The sequence below is a fragment of the Equus caballus genome, chromosome 12 (genome assembly GCF_041296265.1).
Source record: "Equus caballus isolate H_3958 breed thoroughbred chromosome 12, TB-T2T, whole genome shotgun sequence".
Lineage (NCBI taxonomy): Eukaryota > Metazoa > Chordata > Mammalia > Perissodactyla > Equidae > Equus > Equus caballus.
Genome location: NC_091695.1, coordinates 23,991,381 through 24,015,501, shown reverse-complemented (window position 1 = coordinate 24,015,501; position 24,121 = coordinate 23,991,381). Strand labels below are relative to the sequence as shown.

The 24,121-nt window shown below is 34.0% G+C and overlaps 1 protein-coding gene and 1 pseudogene across 1 annotated transcript; both read right to left on the bottom strand.

Moving 5' to 3' along the window:
• Positions 1-11,126: 11,126 nt before the first annotated feature.
• OR8K74 (olfactory receptor family 8 subfamily K member 74) lies at positions 11,127-12,062 on the bottom strand. Its single transcript, NM_001391226.1, is given in 1 exon segment — positions 11,127-12,062. A coding segment is annotated over 1 exon segment (936 nt).
• OR8J21P (olfactory receptor family 8 subfamily J member 21, pseudogene) lies at positions 21,681-22,598 on the bottom strand (annotated as a pseudogene).

Genomic DNA, 24,121 nt, shown 5'->3' with positions numbered 1-24,121 from the left:
TTTTTTAATAACACACCAACCTAAATGTTCCAAAGCACCTTGTGGATTAGTCATTTGGCAGGGATAATAGGCAGGAAGAAGAGACAATTCGTCTATGAAGAAAAGCAGGTGCTAAAATTAGCATACTCAACCACCCTCTCCACTGAATCACAAGTTGTCATACACCCGCCAGCTGCATGACAAACAACATTCCATCCTTTTGGGAGGTCTCAAAGGCAGCTCTCTTAACCCTGGTTTTGCAAATGAATGTTTTCTACTTATCTGTAAGGAGGCTGCAAAATTCTCAGAAACATCTTCAAACAAAATAAACTTTAACTTTATCTAAAAAAAAAAGGTATGTTTCAAATGGAAAAAGAAAAAAAATTGATTCGAACTTAACATTGAGTCTTGTTAAAAATTGTAATTTGGTCTCAACACTGTGGTGTTAAATTAAGGGATGAGCAACTTGGGAATTTAGGATAAGGTATTAAAAGAGATAATTCTTTTCTAAGCAATCTCTCTCCATCACCTTAAAGCCAGAAGGCCTCCTGTTCCATGTGGAAAATTTTAAGTCTTTGAGAAAATCCCTTCAAGAAAGAATATATTTTGCTATCTTCACAAGGAAGTCATGGGATATGAATTGAGGAAATCATTGCAGAGTCCATGTAGGAAATCCACACTGAGGATTTGTGTAAATAATCAGAGGTTGAGTTTATGCAATTGAGTCATTAGTGCTTTGCAAGCATTTCCATTTAAGAATTAATACAAATATATTACAATTTGCTAACTAAAAGCTTTTGATATATCAAGCCATTAATTAGATATGGAGTCAAAATAAGTAATCAAAAGAAAACTAAAGTTTCTTGCTCTGGGAAGAATTTGAGAGTGTACAAATACTAAAGGATTTTCACATAGGTTGGCAGCATTATTTCTAAACTATTCATCAATACAATGATGATGAAAAAATGTATTTTGTGGCAATAAGGGAAAATGGCCCTATCCAGTAAAGTTGGGAATACCATAAGCTTTCTGTTGAAAAGAAGGTAATGTTTTAGAACTCTTCTTTTTGTATTTATGATATCAAATAAGTGATGCTACTCACCTAGTATCAGCATTTTGCAATTTTATCATCATACAATGAAAATGATGTGTCAGCAAATGTTAGTATCCTTTCTTTGAAAAAAAAACAGGAAATATCACTTGGTAAAAAATCACAAAGCATAGAAATTTTTCTCAACGTTTTCTTTTTTATTTCATTATTATAGATATTTTTAAAATGTTGAACCAACAGCACATCATTAGCATGTGGAATAAATCTTATATATATATTTCAGACATAAAAAGCAATAGTATATCTTGTTATAATCACAAGGCTATTCATTCCAGCATTTTCTATAGTGGCAAAAGAACTAAAAAGCTGCAAACAATCAAATGTTCATCAACCAAAGGATGGCCAAATACAAAGTGACTGATCTATGCTCAACTGTATTTTTAAAATGACATTTATGTTGATATTAAAAACAATATTTAATGTTTGTTGGCTAAGAAAGATGTTCATGGTGAATTCTCATGTAAGAAAAGTAAGTTACCAGGAAGATGATGTATTATGATTTTTTAAAGCCCTTTCTATATGGATAATATTGGAAAATGCTGTTAATATTATTTAACTTAACTTCTGGTTTGTGAATAGTAATAGAAATGATGGAATCTGGGGAAAATTATACTAATGTGGTAAACAAATTTATATGATTAGGGAATGTAATTTTGTATTTTTTTATTGTGTTCAATGTATGTTTTATTTTATTTTTTGATTTAAATATTTTCCAATCAATTGGAAATGTAAAGGCATAAAGATACTTGCACCCCTATGCTCATTGCAGCATTATACACAATAGCCAAGACTTGAAAGCAATCTAGGTGCCCAGCCAGGGATGAATGGATACAGAAGATGTGGTATTCATACATGATAGAATACTACTTAGCCATAAGAAATGATGAAATCCGGCCATTTGTGACAACATGGATGGACCTTGAGGGTATTATGCTGAGGGACATAAGTCAGAGGGAGAAAGTCAAATACCATATGATCTCACTCATAAGTAGAAGATAAAAACGATAAACAAACACATAGCATTGGAGATTGTATTGGTGGTCACCAAGGGGAAGGGGGGAGGGCAAAGGGGGTGATTAGGCTCACATGTGAGGGGATGGACTATAATTAGTTTTTGGGTGGTAAACATGGTGTAATCTGCACAGAATTCGAAATATTTTATGATGTTCATCCAAAAGCTATATAATGTTATAATCCAGTTACTGCAATTAAAAAAAAATTTCCAGCTTTCTTTAGGTTACAAGTGATAAATAAAAATTATATATCTTTAAGGTGTACAACATGATGCTTTGATATGTGTATGTATTGTGAAAAGAGTACCAAAATCAAGCTAATTAATATCTCAATCATCATATAGTTATCTTTTTTTTCCCTTTTTGAGATCAGAACACTTAAGATCAACTCTCTTTCACGAAGTAAACTTCACTACATTAAAAAGGATCTTCAGTTATCTGCTATTAATATATTGGTCATTCTGAACTTCAGAAAAAATCTTAACTGATTTCATTTCTAAGAAAAGGGTAAAAAACCATGGAGATGGATATGAGTATTCTAAATAAACTGATATACTAAACATTTTTTCATTTTTGGTAAATTAATTTCTTTTAGTATCTTCCTATTTCTTTTATTTTTTATTTTAGCATTCATTCTGCAGATAACTGAAAATTTCAAATATGATAGAATCCTATCAGTCTTTTGAATCCTAAAGTTCATGTAAGTAAAATCTGTATCTTATTATGTAATTCAATTTACAACATTGCCATCAAATTTTTCTACTAAAGTTATATAGTTTTATATTTGAATATTTAATTTACTCTCTATTCTTAAATATGCTGTTTCCATAATTTTAAGTAAAATTGTACTTTACAATGTTTCGTATTTATAAGCGATCTTTTTATTAAGAAAAAATTTTCAGTTAATTCTCTTAGAGTAGCAGAAGAAAGAGCAAGTATAAGACAGATCTGTAAAAATGTAGTTTTGAAATATTCAGACAATATTTGTTGAAAGTGCTCTCAATATTGTCAAATCTGCTGATAATCTCTGAAAAGCATGGGAGATATCAAAAAAATATATAGGTATTTATTTTGTTTGTCTCACTTTTAACAAGGCTAGCTTGTAAATGAAAACTTGAGATGTCCATTTGATTACTAAAGTAAACAAATTATTAAAAATAAATACTATATAACCATGACAGAAATGCTCCAAAATAGAAACAGTTCAATTACAAAGTTTTCAAAGTTTAATATTGATCACTGTGAACCAAAAGATATCACACACTAAATGTATTTCACAGTCCTATCTAGCTATGCAACTATGTATCTAATTTGTTGTGTTTAATTTATAGTCAAAGAACCCTAAATACTTTATTGGAATTATCTCCTTCAATACTCTAAGCAATCTTAAAAAGCAAACACAATTATATTTTGGATCCAGGAAGTTAAATAACTTGTCCAATGAAATAAAGTTAGTTATTGTCAACAAGAGAATTTGACCCAGGAGTAATGGACTCCTACCTTCTCACCACTGTAACAATTGAAATGTTTTCATTAAAATAAATAAGTGGTATAAATTATAGATGAGCCAAAATAATCATCATTTGTTTCTCATCATTTCTAAAATGACACTTTGAGAAGAGAAAGACAGTTAATTCTGAAACAAATGTGAACAGCTTTGAATATAAAGTATAGGTATCCAACCACCCAATGGAAATTGTACTTTTAGGAAGCATTAAATTGTCTATACTGTCTATTATAGGGTAAGGAATGTGACGAAGTGCCACAGAGCATTTTCTGAGTGTGTGTGTATATATACATATAGTCATATTCTGAATTAATATTTAATTTTCTAAAATTATTTCAGATCTCAGAAAATGCAAGAAGCCTCCATCAAGGTATACAAGATATTGGACTCTCTCTCTTTCCAGAAGTAATGAAGTTCTGAAGGTAGAAAATGTCAGAGTTAGTGACCTTCTAGGGCTGCTCTCCCACCATGAACCTGGGGAAGGCTGTCCCAAAGGAAAAATTCCAGCTACTTTTAATAGATATGGGCAAGAAACAAGCTTTTACTTCACGAGCTTCAAAATTAGATGTTGCCACGCAATGTCTCCCATGGTCACAGAAGCCAGACTGCTTGGTATTTTTAAATGTCATTACTGTAGGTTCCTGAACCATCTTACTAAATATCTTGATGTCCCTGCTCTTTAATATGTTGATATCCCTGACATTTAAGTTAAGTAAATATGGTCATTTAAGCAATACTTTCACACTTTGTAAATACTTTACTGATTTGATTGAATTTTTTAAAAAAAGAATGCCTCATCAAATCAGATTACAGAAACAAGGGCATTCTATGAGTTTTTCCAGGGACCATTGATTCTGTAAACTATAGTTTGACAAAAGGGTAAAATATGTATAAAGGAATCCAAAAGGAAAAAGTTTCATACACGTCTGGGTGATTAAAAATCTATTCTGTAAAGCAAGAGATATTCAGTAACACTCAAAGAAAGAAGAAGTGATTTATATATAAATATTATAAAACAAACAATAAACTGCTGTCTACTCTCTGTGTGATTAAGTTGATGGTCATTCATTTGGATGTGAGGCACACTTTTGTTGAACACCTACTCTGGGCCAGGCTCTTTACATTGATCTTCTCACTTGGTGCTTATAGTGATGCTTTAATGATGGGGACATCAGTAATTAATTTCCCAGTGTATACTGTTAATGGCCTAAATAAATCACTTGACTTTTTAACAATATGTACTTATAGTGGTTTATGCTTATGTTTTACTTCATATAAGTTATGATACCAATATTTATGAATATTTTGGTGTAAGTATAATGTTGGGAGTCATGGCAACTACATGGCTTCCTTGACCAAGCAGAGCATACCTTATATGAGTTGCTAACATTTCAGTCCTCCGGTGGTGTATGTGACTGGAGAAAATTCACCGCAGAATGATGTGATCATATACATTAAGTTGTCTTAATTTTGTCTCAGTTTTCTTACATCTAAAGCGAGCTACTAATATTTATCTTGAGAATTTATATGGGTAGCAAAGCAGTTTAGTAAATAGGATGCAAAAAATGATATTCAAAATCAAACAACTCAGAAGTAGAACAATTCAGATTGGAATTCAAACTGTCAATTCTGTGTCTGACTCCTATTGCTAAGTTACTGAAATACTGGACTCAATGAGTATTCCGTGAGCATTACTTCATTAAGATGAGTAGTGGAAATGAGTGGAATGGACAAAAATGTGTGAAAATTATTGCTCACCATTTGACATTCACACAACTTATAAAAAAACTCAGAAATAGAGAATTTTGCTTCCATGAAGATCAAGCAACTTTACTTTTCCCTATTCAACCACTAAAGACCCTAGACATAATACAGAAAGCAAACTTAAGAAGACACTGAAAAGTGGAAAGAAGAAGGTAGACATGCTAGGGACTCTGAAACTCAAGGAATAACACAGTAGTGACATCCCTACATTTTCTTTTATGATATATATCCCAGACTTGAAGCTGAAGAAACCAGAAACACAGACATTCCAACAGGTGCAGACAAAGAAAAGCACCCCTAAAAACCCAGCTTCCTCAAGATAGAGGACCAGGAATGGGGCAGACTAGCAAGGCAGGAAAGGTTTAGATAATATTCTCTCTATTCCAGCCAAACACCACACACGCACACACACAAACTGCTGCCACATCCCCAATCACAGAAGCAAAGGTGAAAGGGGGAGCCTAGACTTCCACCCACATAAAGCTGTAAGGAAGTGTCCTAACCCTACTATAGGAATGAATGATGTCAGAGAAGGTCAAGCAGAGAGCCAGGACTTTCATTTCTTCCTTCTGGCAATGAATATGTCACCTCAAATATATGATGTAAATGGAGACCAAGTATAGAGCCTGGAAGTTAACTCTTTGGCAGTATTGAGGTGCCCCTCCCCATGTCTGCTAGAGTGGTGTCAAGTGAGGGCATTTCCCAGTGGTAATGAGGCCACCACCACTGCAGTGTCAGTAGAAACCATCTGTGGTCTTCAAACTCTCGTATCTGTCCACCTGTAATGAAGATCCAATATCTGATCATTCTTTTAAAAAATTAAACCCCATTCCTTGAACTGGTATTTGTTGAGTGATCCATTACATGCATGGGAAAAGCATTCCTAAGTGATACAATGGGGAAAGGCACAGTGCCAATGCAGTTGTCAAGGTTGGGCACCATGTTATTTTAGGGTGTTGTAGGGGAAGAAGACATTTCCTCTACCTGCTCTGGGTCCTTCTGGCCAGACAAGAAATTAAATTTACATGAGACAGAGTAACAGGAGAAAATTAAACAAAGATTTATAACAGGTATACTGGAGAGAGGCTCAGGCAAACTGAGCAACTTGCCAAAATGGCAGAGGCTTTCACCTTAAATACCACCCACAGCTAAAGACAAAAAAGGATGTTGGGTGTAGGGGGAGTCAGTTATGGGAGATTACAGAAAAGCACAGTAAACAAGAATAAGGTTATTATGCAGATTTAAGTCCTTGCTTGCAAAGACTTGATTAAGAGTTTCTAGAGATAAGGTCATCCCCCCTTCTTCCTGGTGCAGTGAGGGAGACACATTTACAGATGGAGATTTATTTACAAATGTAAACGTCTCTTAACAAAGGGTAAAGAAATTCCACTTTTCCGAGTTTCTTTCTTGTCTGCAGTTTTTAAAAGTAACCAGCCCAAAATAATCCTCATGCCAAAGAGACATATCTTGGGGTGGCCAAGTCCAGTCCCCCACAGGGTGCTATTCATACAGATGTGAAAATCATCTCCCCAAAGGTGTACAATATATTGGATATTGTCCTGATTCAAGTAAATGCTCAAAGTCTGCCCACCACAGTGATTAGACAGATAAAAGGAACAACATACAACTCCAAATGTCTATCAACCACATGACATTGTGGTATACTCATAAAATGGAATAAAACTGAGAAACTTTCATATGTTTAACAGATATTTTCTTCTGAAAAGTGCTCATGTCTTTTGTCATCTTTGTATTGTATTTCATGTAAATTATTCAAAGATTTGTAAGTTATTTTTATATTTTGCATATGAGTTCTCTTTCAGATTATGTCTGATTATGCAGGTCTGATAAAAAAATATCCTCTCTCGCTCTGAGTGTTTCCCTTTTCACACCATTAATTTTGATGAACAGAATTTCTTGAAATTGTTCGATCAATCTTTATAAATTTTATATATTTATTGCTTTGTGTGTTCTGTTTGAAAATTTGTACATATTCCTATATTACAAAGATGTCTGCTATGTTTTCCTCTAAAATGTTTATTGTTTTCATTGAACATTTAGATCTTTAATCCAGGTGGAATTGATTCTGTATAAGGTATGGGTAGGTGTCTAGATTATTTTTTTCTCAAAATAAATATACAAGCTATCTGATAGCAGTTAATGAAAAGATTATTCTTTATCTTTTGTAAAATAGTGAGACCTCTATTATAAATTAGGTATCAGTTAATGTGTAAATGTTTCTGGAGTCACCATTCTGTTCCATTGATCAGTCTGTCCGTCCTCAGGAAAATGTTTTCTTAATTACTATATCTTTATAATAGTCTATGGCACCTGTAGTGTAACTCCTGCAACTTTGTTCTCTTTCTTCAGGATTATCTTTGCTATTTTTGGTGTTTTGCTTTTCTGAATAAATTTTACAGTCAGCTTCCAAACTTCAAAAGGAAGAAGAAAGGCATTAAAAAAAGGAAGGATGGAAAAAAAGAGGGAGGGAGGGAAGGAGGGTGGAAGGAAAGCAGAAAGAAAGGATTTATGTTGGGATGATAGTTAATCTATAGATCAATCTAAAGATATTGGACATTGTTGCAATAGCATGTCTTCCATTGCATGAACATATTTTGTATAAATTTTTATCAATTTATCTGTTTTAAATGCCTTGTTATACATATCATTAATGAAGACCTAGATTTTTTTATTAGACATAGTCCTAAATTGAGTTTGTTTTTTAATGGTTTCATAAATTTTATGTATTTCCTTCAATTTTATTTTCTAATCGTGGGTAGGATGTAGAAATAAACGTGATTTTTCTGAACTTATTTTGCATCCAGCAAATTTGCTAAATTCCCTTATTATTTATAATAAATTATTTATAGGTTTTCCTCTATGTATTTAACCATAACATATACCAAAATTATTTAAAAATGGCAGTTTGTGATTTCCTATCTTTATACCTTTTATTTATTATCCTATCATAGCAAACCAGCTACAAGTCCAATACATACTGAATATAAATGGTGAGACTGGGTCTCCTAGTCTTGGGACCAATCTCAGAGGGGAAGTTTGCAATTTTTCAACATTACATTACTGGTTTTATAGAGGTTTTTTAAAGGTAATGATATGTATCCATCATCATGATACCTTACAAAGTATTTTCACTGCCCTAAAAATCCTCTGTGTAAAACTATTCCTTCTCTCCCCCATATTTAGGATTTTTAAAATATCATTTATAACACTGTTTTCTTCTATTCTGCTCTGCTAAATAGTTGATTACAAAGTGGAGTCAAATTTTATTATTAACCTATTTTATTTTTTCTTTTAACTTATAGCAATGTTAATTTATGCAATTGTTTTTCAAATATGAAATCAACCTTGCATTCTTGCTTATATGAAGTACTTCTTTAACTGTATCACACTTGCTAAAACAAAATATATAACATGTAAAATGCCCAGATCTGATGAGTACAACTCAGAATCATTTGTATTTGTACATATAGTGGTAATTTTAGAGAGTCTGATGACTTTCACTTAATATTATATCCATTCATCTTCTTACCCCTCCTCCTCCTTCTCTCCCTCTTCTTTTTAAAAGGGTTGTGCAGAATACATTTTTCTGAAAGTTCCTTTATATATTTACCCATTCTACCTTTGATATGCATTTAACATCTATCATGACTACATCTGCCAAGAACATTCTGTCACTTATCCTCCAGTGGGCATCATTACTCAGGAATGGAATTGCTGCATCATAGAGGATACACATACTAAAATTTAGTATTTACCATGCCTTTTTTCCCCCATTATTTTATAGCAACGTACACTCCTGCAAGAAAGGAAAAGAACTTTAGTTTTTCCACATTTTCATCAAAATTTGGAATTGTTGTTGAAACAAGCTTGTCACTTTTAGCCATCCTGTTGGTTAAGTAGAGATATCAGAGTATAATCTTAACTTGCACTTATCTAATGATTAATGATTTTTTTAAACACATTCATGTATTTTTTGGCTGAGTGCTAGTTATCCAACTTTAATGTTATTATTTTTTGTACACTGTTTAAGAACTTTTTGCTTTTCCAAGTCATGAAGATATTATTCTACTTTTTGTGAAGAAACCTTGTGGTTTTTAGCTTTCATATTTATATTCATAATATATCTCAATTAATTTTTACATATAATTCAGACAAATGATTAGGTACATATTTTACATATGAAACCCAGTTGAACTAGGTCAATTTTCTGAGAAACTCTCCTTTCCTCACTACATTGTAACGGAGTTTTTGCTTAAGATCAAGTGAAATTACACATGTGAGTCTGTTTTGGGGCTTTATTTTTACCTCTTTTATTGGTCTGTCGATACTTGTATTCACGACATTTTTTTTTTTTTTTTTTGCTGAGGAAGATTCACCCTGACCTAACATCTGTCACCAATCTTGTCCTTTTTAAATTTTTTTGTTGTTGTTGAGGAAGATTAGCCCTGAGCTAACATCTGTGCCTATCTTCCTTTATTTTGTATGTGGTTCACTGCCACTGCATGGCTGACAAGTGGTGTGGGTCCATGCCCAGAATCCAAACACATGAAACCAGGCCACCAAAGTGGAGCATGCCAAACTTAACCACTATGTCATAGGGTCAGCCTCATGGCACAATTTTTTAAATAATATAGCTTTATTAAAGGAATTCATATTTGTTATTGGAAGTCTTCTCTATTTTTTCTTATTCTAAGATATTGCCCTGGCTATTCTTGATCCTTTGCATTTTCACATAAATTTTGATATTAACTTGCATATTAAAAAATACTGTTGGAATTTTTATTGTTATTGCATTAAATCTATAGGACAATTAGGGAGAACTGACCTCATCACAACATTCTTGTCTTCAACCAATTGGCATGATATATTGCTACTTGTATGTCTTCTTTAATAACTCATTAAAGTCTTTATAGTTTACAGCAATGAAATCATGCAAATTGTTCATTAGATTTTCACCTAAATATTTTACAGATTTTTTTTTGCATAATAGCTTAAAGTTTCACTTTTACCTGTTTTTTGTATTATATAGCAAAGTTATTGATATTTTATATGCTGACCTTATATCAACCTCCTTCACAAAACTCAATATTCACAATGTTTTAGCTTGAAGATTCTTCTGGATTTTTCATATACACAATATACCACTTGAAAATAATTAGACTTTTATTTCTGCTTCCCCAAGCATATGCATGTTCACATATCATAATTTAACAGAAATTTGAGATTCCGTCCACAACAAGGGAGATAGAGTTAAAACATCACTAAGACAGATATTTCGATGTATTCTTCATGGCTGTATATATGTCCAGAACATAGAACAGTGACTACCATGTTCTATATGTCAGTATGTTAGTATTATGGGCACTGGGATTTAAATGGTGTGTGAGACACAATGCAAATATTTTAGTAAAGTAAATATTTAAATAAAGATTATCTAATGGGAGATGCATCAAGAAAGACTTCCCTTTAATTATATCATAAGCACTTGGCAATGTGAGAATAGTGGTCCAGATTTCAGGCTGTTGCACTGAAACTTGAGAACAAATCAAAGTTAATAACAGAATGATGATCACCACTTGAACAGCTATAAGTTGAAAATAAGAAAAACATTTCTAGTTTCTCATGCCTTTTATACATTACTGCTTCTAAATGCTTATTATATATAATAAACAGTTATCTATAACCTAATTTATTCTATATACATTACCTACTGAACTTTATATAGGGAGTTTCACAGATTTTTCCATATCCTGTGAAGGGCTCCTTTTACCTCTTTGTTCCTCAAACTGTAGATCATGGGATTCAGCATTGGTATTACCAAAGTATAGAATACGGAGGCCATTTTATCAGTATCAAAGGAATGACTGGACTTGGGCTGCAAGTACATAAATAATAGAGTCACATATAATACAACTACCACTGTCAGGTGAGATCCACAGGTGGAGAAAGCCTTGTGCCTGCCCTCTGCAGAGTTCATCTTAAGGATGGCCACAAGGATCAGTATGTAGGACACAAGGACTATCAGGAAAGATGAAACCAAATTTAATGCTGAAAAGATCAATATTATCAATTCAATTTCACGTGTGCTTGAGCACAGCAAAGTTAACAAGGGAAGACTGTCACAGTAGAAATGACTAATTACATTAGAGCCACGGAAGGATGAAATAAAAATCTTTATGGTGGTTATCAGAGAGAGAAAGGCACTATAGAAATAGGGGACTGCTACCAGCACCCAACATACCCTTTGTGACATGATGACTGTGTAGAGAAGGGGGTTACAGATGGCCACATAGCGGTCATAGGCCATTGCTGACAGAATGAAAAGTTCACTAATGATGAACAAGATGAATAAAGCTAGCTGTGTAGCACACCAATTATAGGGGATTGTATTGTGATTAGCTACAAAATTTACCAACATTTTGGGTCCTATAGCTGTTGAATAACCAAAATCAACAAAAGCCAGATGTCTGAGAAAGAAGTACATGGGTATTTGTAGCCTGGAGTCCATCTTGGTGAGCATGACCATGCCCAAGTTGCCCACCACTGAGATCACATAGATGATGAGGAAGAGCCCAAATAATGGAGCTTGCAGCTCAGGATGATCTGTGACTCCCATGAAAATGAATTCTTTTAGCACTGTTATATTTTGTTTGTCCATCCAGGCCATTATGAAAAATAACTGAGGGAAAAACCATCAGAAGAGTCATTGGGTTTCAGGAAATATCATCTGTTAAACTTTTAGTATGCAAAGCCATTATGTATAAGATAAATCCAACGTTTTTAGATGTAGTGATTAGAACAAGACTCATCCTCGTCATTAAATCTAGACCCAATTTAGAAACCGTTACAACCTGAGATATATAGTAGTCATTTTATTCTTTGTGTAATATATTGGTTATCATTACAAGGTATATACCGTACCTTTATGGTTCTGTCAACAACTTATCATTAGAAAAGTTTGGCCAAGAGTGGGAATCTTGATATGTTTTCAAAATGTTTTTCATTTAAAATATACAGAATTAGTTAAAACATAGTAAATTTTAGAATTAATTGTAATAAAAAGTAATAGTCCTCTGCTTCTTGTCCCCACAACTTCAGTCCCACTCTACAAAGAAAACTACAATTAACTCATTTAATAGACTTTGATTTACTTCTCTCCATATGATTCCACATGTCCAAATTGTATTCTCATTCCACTGTTCAACTGATCTTTTAAAAAATTGTATTCTCATCCCACTATGCTTTTATGAACTTTAAACATTGTTTAATGATTTTTTATAATGATAGAAAATAATTTAGCTAACTTGCAGAAGTCCCCAACATACCCCTCTAGTGCACATAAATAACTTCTTCTTTATTTCTTCTAGAACAGTGTATCTGAAACTTCAGCACTTATGCTGATTTTCAGCACATGCTGATTTTTGAAGTTTCTGATTTTTGCTATGTTACATATCAAGTAAGGCCTGTGTCTATAATTTATTCAATCTGAAAAAGAACAATTAGCAGGCATTCCCACATTTGCTTCGACCTTAGCACTAGTATCTCTGAAATGATGGATTTAATGCTGTAGTTATATTTTGCTAACATATTTTAAGACAAGTAAAAAATTATTAAAACATATTTTTTAATTAACACCTAAAATCTTCTGGTAAACTCCTATGAATATACTTACCGTATAAAAAGAAACATCAATCTCAAGTAGAGAACACTGTCTCAAATGCTTCAGGTGCTGGGAAACAATACCATTGCATGAAGTCTAAAGACGAAAGAGAAAGAAAGTGATAGGGAACGAGGGCAATGAGATATTGCATGCTTCATTTGAAATTCACTCACATTTTACCTGTTTAAATGTGCTTTAACAAGACAGATAATTATTCAATCCACATAAATCCAATTAGATATGGCATTGATAGAATTGGAGTATATGCACTATATTTCAATCTGAAGGTTATCCTTATACCTTCATTTCATCTTCCATCAAGAATACATCAAATATTTTTAATCAGTACATTTTAATGTAAGGGTTATATTTTGTCTATCTCTGCTTCCCCTTTACTCTTCAGATTGTTGTAAACGCAGGCACTTCCAAACTTTCACGGAAGAAAATCATTCATATTTAGTACAAACTCTTTCAGAGTTTAAAAAATGTGGACCACACTGCAATTCATCCTAGGAGGTCAGCAAAGTCCTGATTAAAAAATATATATGTATATAATAGAAAACAGTGTATTCACATCTATCATTTCACTTATGTAAATGTAAAAATCCTAATCAGTATTAAAATATTATTGATATCAATTCTTTAAATGTATAAGAATTACGGTACATTATATTCAAGCTGGGTTGATCCCACATTTGGTTGATAGTTTTAATTCTGGAAAATCTATAAATATAATTCACCACATTATCAGATGGAACTAAAAAAATGTAAGCATTTGAAGAGATGAAGTAATACCATTTAGATGGGACAAAAACAATAAAAATTAATAGGGAAATTCCATAACTTGACAGAAAACTTTATAAAAGTTAGATGAACTTACTTCTCAACGGAGAATAATTAAAATTTAACTGAGAAACATTATAGAAGCTGTAAATAAATTGGTAGAAATACTATGTTCCTGGATTGCACAACTCGGTGTTATAAAAATGCCAGCTCTGCTCAAATTAATCTATTTACTCAATGCCTTTCCACTCAAAATTTCACTAGGAGATTTTGTAGAATTTTACACTGATTTAAAATGTGCTTAGAAAATACAAATTATAAAGAATAAGCAACATACTTTTGAAAAGACCTGAGGTACCAGGTATTAAAACATATAAAGCCACAGTTATTGAGACAATGTGGAATTGGCACAGTGATGGGCAAATACATCAGTCGAACAGAATCATGGGTCAGAAAAAGAGCCATGATTGTATAGAACTGCTGTGTATGACAGAGGTGGCATGCCAGGACAGTGACGCAAAAATGGTCTATTCAGTAAGTGGAGTTGGATAAAACGATTATCCTTATAGAAGATGATGAAATTATATGTCTAGTTGATCCATATAAAAATCAATCACAGACTAATCAAGAACCTAACGTTATAGGAAAATGTTTAAACTCATATGGCTTTAAAAATTAAAACCTCTGGATGTCTCTAAATAAGCAGAAATTTCAAGAAAATTAGAAGAAAAATTCAAGATCAATTTGGCAGATGAAATCTACCCCACAAAATCACTTTATCCAAAAATCTATTCACAATATTAACAAAATATTTGTAAAAAGAAAAATGTAAAAATAAAATTCATTAGTAGTAACCAAACCAGGAGAATGGAAAAGTCTAATGCCTTAAACTACCAAAAGTTATACGCAAAGTAAGGAATATTCCACAGTAGGTTGCACAGTTTGGCCAACGTCTTCATCCCAACATCACAGTGTTGTGATTTTACAAATTCCTTGAGTTCTTCTGAAACACAAATGAGTTGATCATTTTTGTACTCTTCCTCCCATCACCCCTACCCAAGCACTGACTGGAAAGAAACAGGGAAACTGAACAACTAATCTTTTACCTGATGGAAGTGCAAACTCCACAGCTGAACCAGGACTTGGGGAGTAGATCTGAGGCCCAAGGATGTCCTTCTATGCAAATGCCAACACCCAATCTCAACTTAGTATTCTATTAGGTCTTGCAAATAGCCTCAACTGAGACAAATCTGTTAGTAACATTGAGAACATTGTCTTCCCATTCCAAGGTGAGAGAGAAAGAAAGACTAAAAGAAAGAATCTTGAATGGCTCTAAAAATTTGTCAGGCTCAGCAGTCTTTGTAGTGAGTTAGCATTGCAGAGCTATGTACACATTTTTTTTTGATTATAGAAAAAGGACAAATACCCATGCTTCTCTCATTCAACACTGTTAATAAGGCCATGAGTGTTTATATATATTTCAATTCCTTATTTCGTAAAATACACTGCATTATCTCCATAAGGGAACACCAACTCTGCAATAAAGTGACATTAGTGAGGATGTAAAGTCAATATAAAACTTTTTTAATTACAACTTTGGAATCTGATAAAATGTGCTGCTTGGACAATCTTATTTGGTGAATACCAAAATTTTGTAACTTAAGATGTGCAGAATTATGCTCACTAGCTGTAAGATTCAGTGCCAACTCCCAAACCATTGCTATGTGGCTTGTCATTAAAATTTTTTTTAAACTGCACTTCATTATAATTATATCCCATTATGCTAGAGTCTCAAACATGTGGACCAGATTTTATGTGCTGAGTAACATGGTTTGCGTTATGCCTGTGCCATATAACTGGGACCTGTGCAGAGGTATGGGAAGGACTTCTACCCTCCTCTTCCCATCCTTCAAAAATAATTTTCCCTGTTCACTTGTGGCATGTGCAATTTATAACATGAAGAACAACAGATCAAGAAGAAAAACTTCCCTTACTCCATGTAGGCACATTATGAGAGAGGAAAGAGAATATGTAAGCCTTGAACAATTAAGTGTTTAAGGTATGGCAAGTTCGCCAACACTGATAGCAAAACACATGTACCTGGCTAATAATTCTTCCAAGGCTTGATCTTCCTTGACCCTTTAATTGCAATGATTTTAAACTTGGTTTTGTCCCTACGTAGTGGAAAGATGTTAAGAGATGCTTCCAAGTCTTTAGCCTCACTATCCAAATGAAAACAAATTTAACACAATGATACTAGAGACATAGACATCTTAGTATTGTGCTGTCATGGACTTATTAGCCTAAGACAAAAAGTATATTTTATATTACTTTGGCTTTGCCATCATCTTGCTATTGCAAATATCACTGGGTCAGACATATCAGTCTCCCCACCCCTTGTCACTTTGGGCCAGTTGTGACTTGGCCTACAGCCATGGTAGCTGTTTTCTGGCATACTGGCAGCTTCCCAGCTCAAGTGTTTTATTTATTTTTTTGAGGGCAAATGTCTTAAGAGCTTGCTCAGACCATATGCAAGGCAGTTTGGAAGTGCCTGAGATTTAATGCGTCAAAGAGCAGTACTTAACTGGTAAGTGACAGGAATCAATGAATAAACACCAAGCTTTCCTGGCTTTCTTTTGGACAATTCTTAGAAGAGGTCTGAAGGATACTTCAAGGTATCTTGAGTGATGGAACCTTGGCTGCTTACAGCAATCATCTATACTTTATTGCACACTCTAACTTTCTCCCTTCTCGGTCTCACATTCCCTATTCCCTCATCTTTTTCTTCCAGAAATCATCTACCAAATAAATATCATATAGCAAATAAACATCTACCAAATAAACATCAAGTCCTTGCCTCAGAGTCAGGTCTAGGGAGAATTTACACTCTGATAATCCCATCTCTGTATGGTATTAGTAAAATGAGGCCGCACATATCTATGGCACAAATGACACTGTACGGATGCATGACAATAAGAGATAATGACAGTATCATATGACTGGGCAACTGGAAGCACTATGAGAAACTATTACTATCTGAGGCACAGACACTCTCTAGGCATCAATTACCCTGATCTGATGAACAGCATGTTTGCTTAGACAACATGGTTGCTGGAGCCTTCAAAAAATGCTCATTTCCTGGGGCTGGCCCCGTGGCCGAGTGGTTAAGTTCGCGCGCTCCGCTGCAGGCAGCCCAGTGTTTCGTTGGTTCGAATCCTGGGCGCGGACATGGCACTGCTCATCAGACCACGCTGAGGCAGCGTCCCACATGCCACAACTAGAAGAACCCACAACGAAGAATACACAACTATGTACCGGGGGGGCTTTGGGGAGAAAAAGGAAAAAATAAAATCTTTAAAAAACAAACAAACAAACAAAAAAAAAAACCAAGCAAAAAAAAAAAAAAAAAATGCTCATTCCCGGGGGGGCTGGCCCCGTGGCCGAGTGGTTAAGTTCGTGCGCTCCGCTGCAGGCGGCCCAGTGTTTCGTTAGTTCGAATCCTGGGCGCGGACATAGCACTGCTCATCAAACCACGCTGAGGCAGCGTCCCACATGCCACAACTAGAAGGACCCACAACGAAGAATACACAACTATGTACCGGGGGGCTTTGGGGAGAAAAAGGAAAAAATAAAATCTTTAAAAAAAAAAAATGCTCATTCCCCCATTCAGAATGGTTACTGTCTAGAATCCCAGTATAACTATAGAAATAAGAAGGAATGGAAACAAGGTCCCTTACTACCTTCAAAGAACAGAATAATAATGGTAGAAAAATATCATTACTCCAGAAAACATAGTTATGAAAACAGATTATTAATATGCACGGTATAATATATTGAGTCTGGTGTTGGTGACTATACTTATATCTACAATGTAAATTGAAGTCAGGCATCAAAAATAGTCATCTAGTAATCGTGATAATCAGTGTCATCTACTCACCTAAAATGTTGATGAGTCTGGTTCCCTCATGTCATTAATAACCAAACTGCAGTCAGAAGAATTTAAGAGTGTCTCTCCCCTTTGAGACACTCCTTTGGGAGCTTGAGTGTCCTCTGGAGGCTTGAATGCAATTTCTTGGTTATTCCCAAAGCACGAGAGAAAAGGAAATGATGCCACTGATTTTTGTTAATTGTCCAGGTTAACTTTGAATTTCCCATTAAGGAAATGTTCTTTTATGTACAATTCATCTGCTTTCCTCTGTTATTACTTTTACTACATCCACTCAAATATCTAGATGTAAGTATATTATTTGTTGGGTATGTGCTTTAATCACCCACAAAATTACTTCAACATTCATCATTTTCCACAAAGGCTTCTTCTTAAATTTTATGCCTGACAATGAAGACAAAACTCTTTAAACATGTTCTATGGTGTTTTAAAAGATTTGAAAGGAATAAAAATTATGAATATGTGTATAACTCATTTTTATTTCTTTTGGGGCCTTAAGGAACTAAACTGAATCAACAGCAGTCCTCATTCCACATCCCCACTTCAATTTCCCTTTCCCACATGGGTACCTCCTCCAGAAAGTTGATATATGCCCTTAAAAAGGAACACAGTCTTATAAATTAAATATAATGTATGCCTTAATGTACACATATGTTGTTATACAATTCATGTTGAAACCTAAAGGTTCTCACTCAACTAAATGTTTTTAAAGTATGTTCATTTTACTATCAATAGTTTGCTGTCTTCTGTTATAATCTGGGTCTGCTTTCATTTAATATGTTTGTTCCCACAGTAATAAACATTTAGCTAATTACTAACTCTTGGTCCCCACTGATCCATGAATGTAATTGTCTGTGAAATATCTCCGAGAGTGGGACCTTGATGTGGAAAAATAAGCACACTTAATTTATTTAAAGAAGTATGGATCTAGATATTTTTAATCTATTTATAGTCCACCATAAGAACACAAGAATTTCCTACTCTGGAAATCCAACTTATGAATAGGTACTCCTTATGCATATATAAGATAATGTAATAAATAATTAAATCAGATTTAATATTATAGAGCTAAAAGTGTTTTATTTTCTTTAATACATTATTTCTTTTTAAAATAGTCCAAATATTGGTTTGCATTTGAAATAAAAAGAAGCACTAAACACAATCTATGACAGCCAAAACTTTCAGAGCTTATAACAGAGACAAACTCATGATCTTAGCACAGTTTTAATATTTGATTGTATATAATAGTGACAAGATTGACAGTTTTGAATAATATGGATGAAATAGTTGCTGAAGTGACTCAAAAAATTGACACACACCCTGTGGCAGAGGTGGACTGACACACACATGGTGAGACTATTTCTCACCCTCCTGCAGTTAGGGGTGGTATCACAGCCTCTTTCTGTAAGATATTTTCTCACTGCTGTGAGCTTGTCCTGAAAAGCTTTCCACAGAGCCTTTCTGTTTTAGAGCTTGTAGTTTCCTGCTATTGAACCACAGAATGTTGGTAACATGTTAAAAATTATGATACAGAAAGCAAACAGTAAGAAAAGTGATTACAACAGAAATGAAGATGCCACCACCACAATCAAGGAACTGTTTGTAGCCATATTGCTTATTCAGTGATCAAAAAGCAATATTTTAAGCCTCCAAATCTTAATAGGAAAGTTTCTAACTTAAATATTTCATAAAGCGTTTTAAATTAATATAATATCTCATAAATCTGTATTATGTAAATATTAACCACCCTCAATATTCAGTAATATATTTATTAGATCTTTGAAATATACAGTTTAAGAAGTGTTTTTTGTTTGTTTAAACCATTAGTAACCTCTTCTGACCATTATATCTCAAACAGTTTTTGTAGTTAGAATTGCTTGTCAAGAAGTAGATATTTTAGGGGCTGGCCTGGTGGCACAGCGGTTGAGTTCACACACTCTGCTTTGGCTGCCCAGGGTTCAGATCCCGGGTGAAGACCTACACACAGCTTATCAAGCTATGTTGTGGCAGACATCCCACATATAAAAAAATAGAGGAATATGGGCACGGATGTTAGCTCAGGGCCAATCTTCCTCAGCAAAAAGGGTAGGATTGGCTGCAGATGTTAACTTAGGGCTCATCTTCCTCAAAAATAAAGAAGATATTTTGATATTTAGTTATAACTATAGATGATATATTATAATATCTAGTTTGATATTTTAGTTAACCCAGATTCATGTACATTTTGTGATATGAGGTATAGAGTTTGTTATCTCAGCTGTTTTTGTCAACAAAATTGCTCCAACCCAGAAAACGCTTGTTTATAAAATTGCCTATGTAAGTGTTGAAAGGGCATAACCAATCCTGGACAGAAGATTGGAATAGAAGGTGACAACTGGGGGCATGATTTATGAAAGGATCTTAAGCTTCATAATCTAATAACTTTGTTTAATAAAAGGAAAGAAAAATTTTATAGCTGTTAGCTGATATGCAGAGAGGAAAGAAAGGAGAGGAAAGAAGGGGTTAGAGAGAAGAGCTAGTATAATGGTTTAAGGCTGGGGGAATATATAAGGGCATGTGAGAAACTTTAGTGGCACAGAATTAAGATACTCTAAGAATAAGGAGGCCTGATACTATGACATATACCTATATTTTGCCTCCTTCCACCTTTATCTGCAGTGAAGTTTACTTCATTTTGAATGATTTATTTGAAAGAACATTTTGATTTCCATGGAGTTGGCTTGAAGAAATCTTCCTTCAGAAAGCAAAGATGACAGGTATGACCCATGACAATGTACACAACTGGAGTGAATGTCTGTGGACTTCCAAGGAGAAGGCATTATTTGCTCAAACTAAACTTATCTAGATGTTAAGGGACAAGAAAAATCTCCACTGGAAACCTCAAGATTTATTTTACTTTTGAATTAAAAAAATTCTGAAATCATTCCAATTGCTGTTATCTTTATTTTGCATGTTATGCCCACTCTCCCTCACTCCACTGTATGTTAGTAGTGTTTTACATGTACAGTCAGAGATACGTTATACAATGACTGTTAACTTTTTTTGGCCTTGAGTGTCCTTGAGAATTGGTGTCACTTTGAGGACAATGACATTTTTTTTTGTCTAATAACTTTTCATTCTAAAAAAACACTAAATAAAAATGCTGAAAGAAGTAATTGCTCTTATGACTTCATAACAAAGACAACTCTACACAACACTTCTTAGGATGAGAATATCATGTGGAAAAATTAATTATATATGATATTTGGATAAATATTATGATTTTTTATGTACGTGCACCAAATAAGAGGGATAAAAAGAATCGCCTTTTATGTATTTTTTAAGTCTATGTTGCCACGTCTTATTTCCATGTATATCTAAGCATTTTTTGCTTAGTTTTTATTTTTCCCTAAAGGCTTATTTTTTCTGTGATATACATTTTTTTCAATTGCAAGATAAAATTGGTCCAAAATAGTTGAGAAATTGATGGATAAAATGCTGCAAAAAATAATAAAACTTTTAATAAGTTGAGCAAAAGTTATCCGTGGCCAGGAAGATGATCTAACTCTTGAGCACCTTCCAAACATAGATTCTCGTATATGTCCACCACTAGCCAGCAGGCTTTCTCTTCTTGTTCAGAAATCAGGAAAACCCTTTGGTAACTTATGTTTTATTTTAAAATGTGATTATTTTCAAATTATTGTTTGTTAATTATATAAGTGTGTTATCTTTGGCCAATTAATGCATTTTTCTATAGGGAAATTTGGGTTTTAGAAGTTGAGATAAAAAGGATTAAAATCTTCCCTCATTGAAATTAATGGAATTTTTAACTATTTGCTTCCTCTTCACTTAACAGTAGGATTTTCAGGGGCAAATGAGAACCTTCAAGTGAAGATAGTTGTAGTTTTAAATTTACATTAGTTTGAGTGATTGACATGGATTATGAGGAATCTCTTCAATGCGTCCTTCACATCCTTATTCCTTAGGCTGTAAATGAGGGGATTCAACATTGGTGTCACCAGGGTGTAGAATAGAGAGACCATTTCATCAGTATCTAATGAGTGATTGGTCCTTGGTTGCAAATACATGAAGAGAAGAGTCCCGAATACAGTGACAGCACAGGTAGAAAAGGTTTTTTGTCATCCCTCTGAGGAATATGTCCTCAAAATGGCAAGAATGATATTGAAGTAGGATATTAGAACAATAATCATAGAGAAAAACAAATTGGTCCCTGAAAAGGCAAATGCAGCTGTTTCTGGAATGGAGGTATCAGAATAGGATAATGCTAACAAAGGGGTGTTATCACAGTAAAAACACTTGATTATATTGAAAGAGCAATATGACAGAGAAGACACAGGAAGAAACAGTGCTGTGGTCAGACTGGAGATGTATGTGAGGGATACCAGCAGAAGGCAGACATATGGAGACACCGCCAGCATGTAGAGCAGGAGGTCGCAAACAGCCACGTAGCGGTTATAGCCCATTGCAGCCAGCATGAAAATCTCAGCCACGGTAAAAGCTAAGAATCCACCCACTTGGGCTACACATTCATAGTAGGATATGGTTCTCTTTGAAACCAAGAAGTTTACCAGCATTTTAGGGGCAAAGACAGTAGAAATGCCAAGATTGATGACAGCCAAGTGCTGGAGGAAAAAGTGCATAGGAGTTTGAAGTCGAGACTCAACACTTGGGAGAGTGACGATGCCCAGGCTCGGTGCCACAGTCAGCCCATAGATGACCAGGAAAACAAAGAAGAGCAGAATCTGGAGGTCTGGATGGTCTGAGACTCCCATGAGGATGAACTCAGTCACCTGGCTGAGATTCCCTGGGGCCATTTATATTATTGCTTTCATCTTTTAATGGGGAAAATAGAAAGAGATTATTAGGTGGTAAAATTGCTTTTCTGTTAGGTACTAGATTGTTAAATGTTTCTTTTAAAATCAGTTACTTTTTGTTCAAAAACACTTAAAAATTTCAGATCATAGTTGCTTTTCTCTCCATCCTTTCATAAAATTCGGAAATACAAACTCTCCAGAGACCAATTTCAGACTCTTAGAACTGTTTGACAAGATACTATTTTCTTTATCCACTGCTGGATAAATTTTACATTGGATGAATATGCATCCATGTTTTATATTATTATATGCATTGATCCTTTTATTAATATATGGTATTGCTTGAATATATAATATGTGTATATATGTATATGTATACATTTACATATGTACACACATGCCTTTGTGTGTGTTTCCAATGATAAAAGAGAGCTGCCTATAAGAAATTGATGAGTCAGAATGACTTCTAGTATTTTTTTCCTTAGCTGTCACAGGCTTTCTCTCCAGCCCATAACTTGTTGTCATCCTTCAGAATTTCAGTTTTTCTTTGGGAAATACTTTTAGTACCTTAGGTTTTTCCTTTTCAGTTTCTACCACATCAGTCTGCTTCAGCTGCCCACAAACCCACAACACCTCAATACTGTTCCTTCTTAGTATCGTTCAGAAACTCTGAATCCTCTTTATTTAACCATATTGCCTTTCATCTGCCAAATAAGCCAGTCCTGTCCTATCATTCTGACTTCTACTTGCTCAGGGTGTTCCCTATTATTTTGTTCTGGCATCCTTTCCTTTCCTTCCCAGATTTTACCTCTTTCTTTTAAATTGCTTAACGCCTGTTTTGATTTTTTAAATTTATTACTTATAGTTTTTATTTGTAAAAGTTTGATTATTTTGTTTTACTTGGATACCAGAAAGGAGTGGAGAAAGTTTTAATTATTTAGTGTTGTCTTCTCTCAGAACTATGCTGGGCACTTTGAAATAATCATCTCATTATTCTGCAGGAATGTCCTAGAAGATGGATATAACTACTTCTATGTCTGATGAAACAAATGAGACTCAATTTGATGAAGTTGTTCAAAGGATGTTGGTTAATGGTATGATTTTATGGTTTTGTTTGGTTGGTTAGTTGGTTTGTTGGTTATTAGTCCATCAATTACTAGTTGTGTGATTCCTATCAAGTGTTCGTGTTCTTGTGTTGTGTGCATGAAGTGAGATAATGCATATGTATAGGTTAGTTATCACAGAGCCTGGTAACAATGAATGCAAAGTAATTGGTATCAGTAGTTATTGTTATCAGCATATATTGAATGATTTTTTAATATGCTTTCTTATTTCAGTCCTAATAACTCATTTTACCTATCTGAGGGCTTTTAGAGTTGAAACAGAAATAGCAAATGAATTATAATTTTGCATATTCAGAAATCTGAGACACATGATATCTAGCTATACGTTTAACAAACAAATCACGTTGTACTTTCCCACAACCTGATTCCCTCTTAAATCTGTCGTGTTTGTTTATTTTA